This window comes from Eurytemora carolleeae, unplaced genomic scaffold (genome assembly GCF_000591075.1).
Source record: "Eurytemora carolleeae unplaced genomic scaffold, Eaff_2.0 scaffold1605, whole genome shotgun sequence".
NCBI classification, from domain to species: Eukaryota; Metazoa; Arthropoda; class Copepoda; order Calanoida; family Temoridae; genus Eurytemora; species Eurytemora carolleeae.
The window spans coordinates 1-10,354 of record NW_019402123.1 but is presented as its reverse complement, the minus strand read 5'-3'; the positions used below and the strand labels follow the sequence as shown (position 1 = coordinate 10,354).

Genomic DNA, 10,354 nt, shown 5'->3' with positions numbered 1-10,354 from the left:
ATTATTGCAATACTGAAGTTGTTACATAGCAAATAGTTTACTAGACACTTATAAATACAGTAATTTAGTCTAATTGGTCTGTTCACACTGTACAATTACAATTGTTCATTGGACTTTTCAAAGTTATAACTTGATTCTAAAGGTCGTCTTACTATTCCAGAGTAATTTCTGGCTATCACTGTACATCATTTATTAGATTTCAAGGGTACCGTTGTGAATTCTAAAAATGGATTATAATTAAGGACGGATTTAAGAAGTTCAATTGTTTCAGATTAAAAACTAGAATATAATGGCAGATACTAATCAAGGTAATAATGTAAACTAAGAAGAAAGGAATTGAGTTTTTGCCGCAAACTCAAATTTTATAATCCCTTTATCTTGGCAACCTGATAATGTAAACCTTACATATTTTAAACTTAGAACATTTGATCTAACAGAATTCATATTTTGACATATTGGTTTGCAAAGAAATAGGGATAAGAAAATCAGAGCTTGTGGCAAAAATCAAATTCTTTGACACGAACTTTTAATTTTAAGTTTAATAGATTTATTATCAATTTGAATATTTATTCCATAATAAAAACCTATTTTTTTCTGTATGCAACAATTTTTATTGAATCCCGCTAATTTGAAATTTTATTTAAGTTTGGTGTACATTTTAAAACTAGATTTTTACAAAGAAATGTCATTTATTCTCAGAAAAAAATAAAATAAATGTCATAATTTAATACCTATGGGTTTAAATTTCAATTCTTTCTAATATGTCTTAGAGTAAATGATACATTTGTTAACGATTTAGGTTTTTTTATAATTGTCAAAAAAAATATATTAAACATTCCTTAAATTATTTCTTCGATCTTTATATTTTTTACAACCTTACGTAAAATATGGATCTACGAGATAGAATATAATCATAAGTTTAAAATGTCAAAGGTTTTTTTATCACTCAATTAGTTGCCAAGACAAAGGAATTAATTGTAGTTTAAGGCAATTTATTACTTCTTTTATGAACCCGTAAGATGGTTTTTTCGGAGTCAAACATTATAGCAACAGAACGTATAGAAAATTTAGCGACACGGCATATTTACAGGAGAATATTTTTTACATTTTAGAGAAATTAAACTTTTTTGTAAAACCTCACGGGCAGCCGTATAGCACATTTGAATTTCCGAGCCCGGTCAACCTCAATAGGACTAGCAGGTGCAACAAGGTTGACGCGGTCAGGCTTTAGGTTGAATTTACTTTTACTAAAGGGTCAGAGGTGCGTGACTTGTAGCTTATCATTATTTTTTTAACATACCCTGGACATTAAAGGAGCGAAATAGTTCATTGATTATCAATGTTATTATTTAATTTAGTACAGCAAACTTTCTCGGGGCTGTGCACTTACGGTATAACGTTGTTGTCACAAAACATACAAACAAAAAAAGGGACATTTCAGAAAATGCAGGCGGAACATTTTCTTTAATTTTTTGTTTTGTTTTTGATCTATTTTGTCAACTATACAAAGTTGTAAAAAATTGTTAAAATAAAAAATCTAGATATTTGAAATCTTTCATGTTTAAATCAAAATTCTTTTGTTAAATTTATAATATGTAATATATAACCGGATATTATTATACTTACATCAAAACTATATGAGCTACAATGTCTCAATGTCATACCTGTAAAGTTGTAAAGTACTTTTCCTTCAGTTTTTGTTTTTGTTTTTTCTTCAATCTTTTTTGATTAAAATCAGTTTTAAATATGTTTTGAAAATTTCAGACTATAACACTGAAATAGATTTTAAATCTAAACAAAATTTTTAAAATTAAGAATTTCTATAATTTCTATATTTTTTGTATTAGTCGTATTTAAAAGGAGTTTTCATATAATTTGAAAAACAAGACTTTTCTTCAAATTGTCTTTTTTTCGACAAGGAAAAGGAAAAGAAAATTTTTCTTTTATTTGTTTGTTTTCAGAAAAATCTCATGTGCCAGAAGAAATGGGAACCCTCTTCATTATGGATCTGCTAAGGTAACAAAAAAAATATCCACAAAAAATCTAAAAAACAATGTTTATTTATAAAAAGGCTGCTACAGGACTAAATGATATTGTTAAATTAGAGGGCACAAAACATTTTACTCTGTACACTGTACTCTATGAAATTAAATTGCAAGCTATAGACTATACACGCTGTACATGTACCCCATACACGCTGTACATGTACACTATACACATTGAACATTTGCACTATACACATTGTATATGTACACTATACACGTTCTACATGTAAACTATACACGTTGTTCATGTACACTATACACGGTGTTCATGTACACTATACACATTGTACATGTGCACTATACACGTAGTACATGTACACTATACTCGGTGTACATGTAAACTATACACGTTGTACATGTACACTATACAAGGTGTACATGTACACTATACACGTTGTACATGTACACTATACACGTTGTACATGTACACTATACACGTTGTACATGTACACTATACACGGTGTACATGTAAACTATACACTGCCTTAGTGACGTGTGGCAAGTACCGGCCCGACCCTATCCTATGTAAGCTCACTATCATGTTTATGATAAAGAGTTGAAGAGAAGAAACAATAAAAAATGTTTGAAATAAGAATGTTTTCAGTTAAATTCATGCCCTAGAAACTTCATATTTTTGACAGAACTTTTAGCTAATAAATTGATAAACTACAAATTTGAAAATTGTCAAATGTTTGCAGTCAACATCCTCGAATTCTCTTTAAATAAAGAAAGAAAATCTAAAAATTGGTCAATTCCATAAAATCCCCCTTTAGAAATACGATCGCTCTATATACAAGTGTACAGCGTTAGATACGTAAACATATCGTGATGAACACAACCGATCTGTCTATTAATTAATTAATAGACAGGTCGGTTGTGTACATCTGAGCTAAGCTTCGCCTCTTCGTTTTATTACTCTATGGTACATGCTATTCACTGTACACTATAAAAGTTCTAAACGTGTACACTATACACGTCGTACACTACATATTATATACGTTGTACGCTGCATACTGTACACGTTGTAACTTGTACAACTCTGTACACTTTATCCTATATGTGCAGGCAGAAGAGAGAGAAAGCACTGCGTGAGAAAAAGGATGCTATGATAAACAAGATGGCCGCTGAACAGAAAAAGAAAATGGCGGAGGGTAGAAAGGTAAATCAAAATAAAGGGATTGTAGACATAACCTAAAGGGTAGGATTTCTGATTAAGGTAAAATTTGGGTAATTATTATTTTGTTATTTAAAATTTTCTCTTTAAAAGTCATTTTCAGATTTATACTGCAAAAAATTAACAAGACACAGCTTTTTCCTAAATATTAAAAATAGTAAGAATCGTCTAATCTAAAAAAAATGAATTGATGTAGAAACAATCTCAGTAACACATCAAGAAATTATTGATGGTAAAAGAAATAATAATAATGATAATAATAATAATAATAATATTAAATAGCTGAAGTGCCTGGCTTTGCCCGTGAAAAAAAAAATTAGAATTTATTTTAGCCTACGTTACTGAAGGGGTACTTAAGGGTTCCCTTTAAAAAATTTCAACCCATAGCTAAAATATATATATATATATCAAATCAAATCAAATCAAATCATTTATTTCTGCAGAAAAAAAACAACATTTACGAATTAATTTTTAAAAATCACAATATATGTAAAATATTATTTTCAGCAGCAGGCGGACTCAATAGCCTGGGGCTGTTTTAGCTGGGCCCCCTGTTAACCAAATTCTTTAATTGAATTATAGCATTTAAAAAAACACATACACAAAAACACATTTATGAGCAAAGAGCTTTTTTATTATTAATTATAATAATTACATCAATAATAATATGAAATAATGATAATACTTTCAGGAGCCCAGTTCTAATTTGTATACTCCAGGGGGGTTTGTTGGTATTGGAGCTTTAACAAGTAAGATTTTTAGAATTAAAAAAAACTTCAGAATATTTGACAGTCTATAAATGGGTGGGGGGAAGTTTTGTCCCCCCCCCCAGTCCCCACCCCTTCGATCCTAATCATGATACCATTGTAAAGGACTACTCTATTTTTCACCCACTTGATTATTAAAATTTTTATAATCTAAAATGACAAAAGTTAAAGATATAAACAAAAGAAGTACGTACGTGTTCAAAACGTAAATAAGTTGTACTGGATAGTGGTTGTTTAACCAGCATGAATCCATTGTATTCTACTTCTTTTGATGATTGAGAAATTGATAGGTTGTGTTTTGTACTAACTATTGTGCTAGAACTGTACAATACTGTACAATGCTGTACAATACTGTATAGTACTATAAAGTACAGTACAGTACAGTACAGTACAGTACAGTACAGTACAATACAGTACTGTACAGTTCACAGTACAGTACTGTACAGTTCACAGTACAGTACTGTACAGTTCAGTACAGTACAGTTGTACTTTATTGTACTGTACTGTACTGTACTTTGTAGGTGGGAGTCCAAAGTGGAATGCCGGAAAGAGAAGACAAGTAGAAAACGAAGACGACAAACCGCATGCAGTTCAGGAAAATCAATCAATCAATCAACTAATAGTCTTCCAGTTCTGTAGAACGTAAAGGGTTTACGAAAGCAGTTAATTAAATCCCCCACCACGGCAGGCACTTTTTAAACTGTAAAAACGGCATTTTAATTGTTATTATTTATACTTTTTTAAACGACGGATTTTATTTGATTGCAAAAAAATTTAGAAATTCTTGTGAGGACAAATTTCAGAATACTTTCTCAATTTATTAGTATTTTATCGAGTTCAGCATTTTTTGCATTCAAACAACAGCTGGCCAGCTAGTCTGAAGGAAGATGCAATGGTGAGAGATAAAGTTTGAATTGTTGTTTTTACATTAAAATATTGTTTTTAAGTGGTCAAGATCTTACAATTTATCAGGGGGGATGGATCTTAGCTACCTCTCCGTGAGTATTAGCCTGAGTGTACACTTAGGATAGTTTACTGATAAAGGATATTAAGAGATTATGGCCTATTCAAACAGTATAAACATCAAATATGCAGTACGCTTTCGGAGTGCAAGTGTATGGGGAGGTTTTGTATCTTGAATTCCACTCAGTTTTCCATAGAGTAATAAAACGAAGAGGTGAAGCTTAGCTCAGATGTACACAACCAACCTCCCTATTAATTAATTAATTTAAAGCGGTCGGTTGTATACATCACGATATGTTTACGTATCTAACACTGTACACTTATTTATAAAGTGATCGTATTTCTAAGGGGGATTTTATGGAATTGACCAATTTTTAGATTTTTTTTCTTTATTTAAATCTATATTAAGTGTCTATCTAATTATCAATACTAATATTCAAATAACTACATAAAACCACCCCTTAGAAATAAAATCACTCTATATACAAGTGTACAGTGAAACATATCGTGATGTATACAACCGACCACTCTATCAATTAACTAATAGACAGGTCCCTTTAATTATTAAGATGATTACAAGATTACGGTTACAGTCCCTTTAATTATTAAGATGATTACAAGTAGCGGTCGGTTGTATACATCACGATATGTTTACGTATCTAACACTGTACACTTATTTATAAAGTGATCGTATTTCTAAGGGGGATTTTATGGAATTGACCAATTTTTAGATTTTCTTTCTTTATTTAAATCTATATTAAGTGTCTATCTAATTATCAATACTAATATTCAAATAACTACATAAAACCACCCCTTAGAAATAAAATCACTCTATATACAAGTGTACAGTGTTAGATACGTAAACATATCGTGGTGTATACAACCGACCACTCTATCAATTAACTAATAGACAGGTCGGTTGCATACATCTGGGCTAAGCTTCACCTCTTCGTTTTATTACTCTATGCAGTTTTCTCAGAACCGTTTATCAACGATGAAATATTGCTCTGTAAAAGACTGTAATAGTACGTCATCCTGTGATTATGTAATCCTAAACACGATAACGGAGTAGTAAGTTTTAATAGTAACATTGAAAACAAATTCTCCATTTAAATATTTTCAGAAATCACCCCCCGAGTAGTGTAATATACAGATTGACCTTTGGAAGTGAAGTACGTGGCCTGTACAATTAGTAAAGGATTAGCGTACATCATCACTCTATGCACTATAACCTCGTTGGAATTTATCCTGTCGACTAGATTTAATGTTACTGTAATGAATATGAAGTGGACTATAGAAGGTCACTTGAAATTACGCTTACAGTCCCTTTATTTGTTAAGATGATTATCAGATTATGCTTACAGTCCCTTTAATTATTAAGATGATTATCAGATTACGCTTACAGTCCCTTTAATTATTAATATGATTATCAGATTACGCTTACAGTCCCTTTAATTATTAAGATGATTACAAGATTACGCTTACAGTCCCTTTACTTATTAAGATGATTACAAGATTACGCTCACAGTCCCTTTAATTATTAAGATGATTACAAGATTACGCTTACAGTCCCTTTACTTATTAAGATGATTACAAGATTACGCTTACAGTCCCTTTAATTAATAAGATGATTACAAGATTGATTTCCTAGTCTGACAATGAGATGTTTATTCTTGGTTTATTGAAGGAACAAAGTCAGGAGATAAAAGATAGAGATCATAAAGAGGTATATGTACAGTTTGTATGTATATATATATACATATATATGTACAGTTTGTATGTATATATAGACATGTATATGTACAGTATGTATGTATATGTACAGTGTGTATGTATATATATACATGTATATGTACAGTATGTATGTATATATATATACATGTATATATATACAAATATGTATGTATATTGTATGTATTTATACATGTATATGTACAGTATGGATGTATGTATATATATACATGTATATGTACAATATGTATGTACATATACATGTATATATATATATACATGTATATATATACAGATATTGATGTACATTGTATGTATTTATACATGTATATGTACAGCATGTATGTATGTATATATACATGTATATGTACAGTATGTATGTATATATATACATGTATATGTACAGTATGTATGTATATATATACATGTATATGTATAGTATGTAAGTATATATATACATGTATATGTACAGTATGGATGTATGTATATATATACATGTATATGTACAATATGTATGTACATATACATGTATATATATATATATATACATGTATATGTACAGTATGTTTGTATATATATACANTACACGATTGATTTCCTAGTCTGACAATGAGATGTTTATTCTTGGTTTATTGAAGGAACAAAGTCAGGAGATAAAAGATAGAGATCATAAAGAGGTATATGTACAGTATGTATGTATATATATATACATGTATATGTACAAACTGTATGTATATATATACAAGTATATGTATAGTATGTATGTATATGTACATGTATATGTACAGTATGTATGAATACATGAAATACATGTATATGTACAGTATGGATGTATGTATATATATAAATGTATATGTACAATTAGACCCATAACACTTCGGAATGTAAAGACGACTGTTAGACTCAAGTAATGATTTTAAACTGTCCAATGAACATGAAACACAGCAACTGTGCATTGCACACAGACCCATTTTACAAAATAAGTTGATAATCAACTGGTAAAAATATTTGATAACAACATATATATACACATAAGTATGCCCGTTGTCTTCTTACTCCGCCGTTTGAAATTCTATGAACAGGCTGTCCCGTGAAAAATGGGAATTAATATCGTCTTTGATTTCCGATGATGAATGGGTGTTTTAAAAAAAGGTTTTACTGTTTAAAATGTGGTCTACCTTCCACCTCATCTAGAACTATAGAGCCCATTTTAAAAATCTTAAAAATATGTAGATTAAAAAACTTATTGTTGTCATTTTAAACTCAAATAAAGCCCCTGATGAATAAAATTTTAAAATCTTGATTTCTGAGCTGGGATTGAGAACGATGTCGAGAGCAATGCTTGATCTTGATCTTTTGTTAATCTGCAGATTAATTTAATCTTTATTCAATATCCTGCATGGTATAATCGAACCACGAATCGACAACTCAAATGAAGAGATGAAGAATTGATCCTCAACACAGTATCCAAATAAAAAGTTTTGAAAACTGATATATTTAGGTATCGGAGGAGGGGTTGGCTTGTGCTAGTGATGTAAATTATAGGAAGAAGTTTGAAAGATAGATGTCACCCAACAACGCCATTTTGATTTTGTGACACCATTTAAAGTTTATGACGTCATTTTGAGCTATTGCCGCCATATTGAATGTTTGACACCATTTTGATGCAATATGTTTTTTGTTCCTTATCATACAATTTTTAGAATTTGGTAAAAATTAATTGAAATTTGCATCCAACCATTTTTGTAATATAAAAATCTATTTTTATTCATGTTTTCCACAACATGTTTAGTTTGATAGTTTTTCGTTAAAATATATTTATGATAAAAATTCAATGCAAGTTTATAATAAATTATGTATTTAAATATATAAATTATACAGTAACCTTTAATACAAATAAAAAAGAAGAAAAAAACCTCTTGAAATTTTAAATTTTAAAAACTTGCATATATTTTCTTTGCAACTCATCAATTAGGATAAACATCTTCTCGTTCAGTCTCAAAACGGTTTCCTTTCGTCAGAGAAAACAATTGAATATGGAGCCGTATAGGTTTACTCTATATAATGTAAAGTGAGTTATAAAAGATGTTTAAACTTTCTTATTGAATTTTCAGTGCGTGTTCTTAATAAAATTATCCTATTTTAAAAAAGTAAAAATAAGTTTTAAACCTAAATCTTGAATTCCAAATCTTGAATTTCAAATCGTAAGTTTTTATTAAGAAAATTGAGTCTAAACTTTCCTACTTTTTAAAATTTTACTGTGAACATTTAGAGACACCTAGCGGTGAAATATTTAACTTAAGAATTTGGAACTGTGTGGCTTTAGTCTCCTTCAAATCGTCCCCCCTCCTATCCTACTGTAATAAATATTCCCAGGTACTATATCAAGGAAACCTGATACCTTACCTACATTCCTTCTAATAATTATCATCATTTTATGCATATTTCGTAACCAAATAAATGATTAACTTTATCGTTCATAAACATTGTAACTAAATATATTTCCTTGTTGGGTGCCCGGTCAACCTATTTGACCTGTAACCTTATGTTTCAATAAATAGTTAGATAAGTGTAAAACCTCGCGTTGAATAGACCTGGCTTAGACCCTAGGTAGAGAAGACAGAAATACGGTGTTTTCTGTAGTTAAGATTGATTCGGAAAGACTGGCATATTGTGACACTACATACAGATATCCCGCTTCCTATACTACACTTATATATATGGCTGCCCACGTACACTAAATTCCTAAATTTTTTAAAACACTCAAATAATATGGTGTAAAAAGAGCGCAATTTTTACGCAATTTTGTATGTCTGAAAAAAATAATAATCAACATTTCCACAAATTCATGATATTTTTATTCAGAGCTGGGTTATAAGATATTTTCTTTAGAAAAATTAGATATTTACACTAATTTGAAATCTAGAGTCATGCAAATTTGCACTGTTATTGAGCCAAAATAATATGCTTTTACGCTGAGCTTATGCAATTTGGATAGCTGGGTAGTGCAATTGAACTTATTTTAGAACTAATGAACAAATAAATGTTCAATCGAACTAATATCTAAAATTTCACAATTGCGCACGTTTACCCTAATTAGCGCAAATGAACATATTTTAGCTCAAATGAACAAAAAATGCTTAATCGAACTGAAATCTGAAATTTTACCATTTTGTCCATAAATTATAATTGCTCCAATTGAACAAATTTTTGGTTAGAACTGTTAATTTGCACTAATGTTTAATTGCACTAATTACAGAAAAAAAACATTAGTCCGTTTGAACAAATGTTTTTTGTGGGAAATGTTCATTTTCACTAACGTTTAATTACATTACAATTTACAGAAGAAAAACATTAGTCCGGTTGAACAAATTTTTTGTTCATTAAAATTTTTAAAAAATAGTGCATTTGTTTTTAGTATTCCAGATCAATTGTTTTTCAATTTTTCAAAACAATTCATAAAAAAAAATTTAATGCGATAAAACCAAAAATAACAAAAAAAAACAATTTTTGCATTTTTGAAGTGATAACAGTTCTAAAATCTAAGGCTATAATTTGATAACATTTACTGTAGACTTACACTCGAATTTTTTTGGCTGATTTTTTGTTATATCTCATTCAATTTTTTTTTAAACAATGGAATATACATTTTCCCAACATTTTTTTAAAGATTT

The 10,354-nt window shown here is 29.5% G+C and overlaps 1 protein-coding gene across 1 annotated transcript; it reads left to right on the top strand.

The window, feature by feature from the left end:
- The first annotated feature begins 237 nt into the window (after nt 1-237).
- Nucleotides 238-8,515, top strand: LOC111717923 (uncharacterized). Its single transcript, XM_023493391.1, has 7 exons — nt 238-308; nt 1,962-2,016; nt 3,111-3,204; nt 3,911-3,968; nt 4,508-4,581; nt 6,601-6,675; nt 8,182-8,515. Exons 1-7 carry the CDS (start codon nt 290-292, stop codon nt 8,242-8,244), a joined length of 438 nt encoding a protein of 145 aa, XP_023349159.1. The 5' UTR covers nt 238-289; the 3' UTR covers nt 8,245-8,515.
- Nucleotides 8,516-10,354: the final 1,839 nt, after the last annotated feature.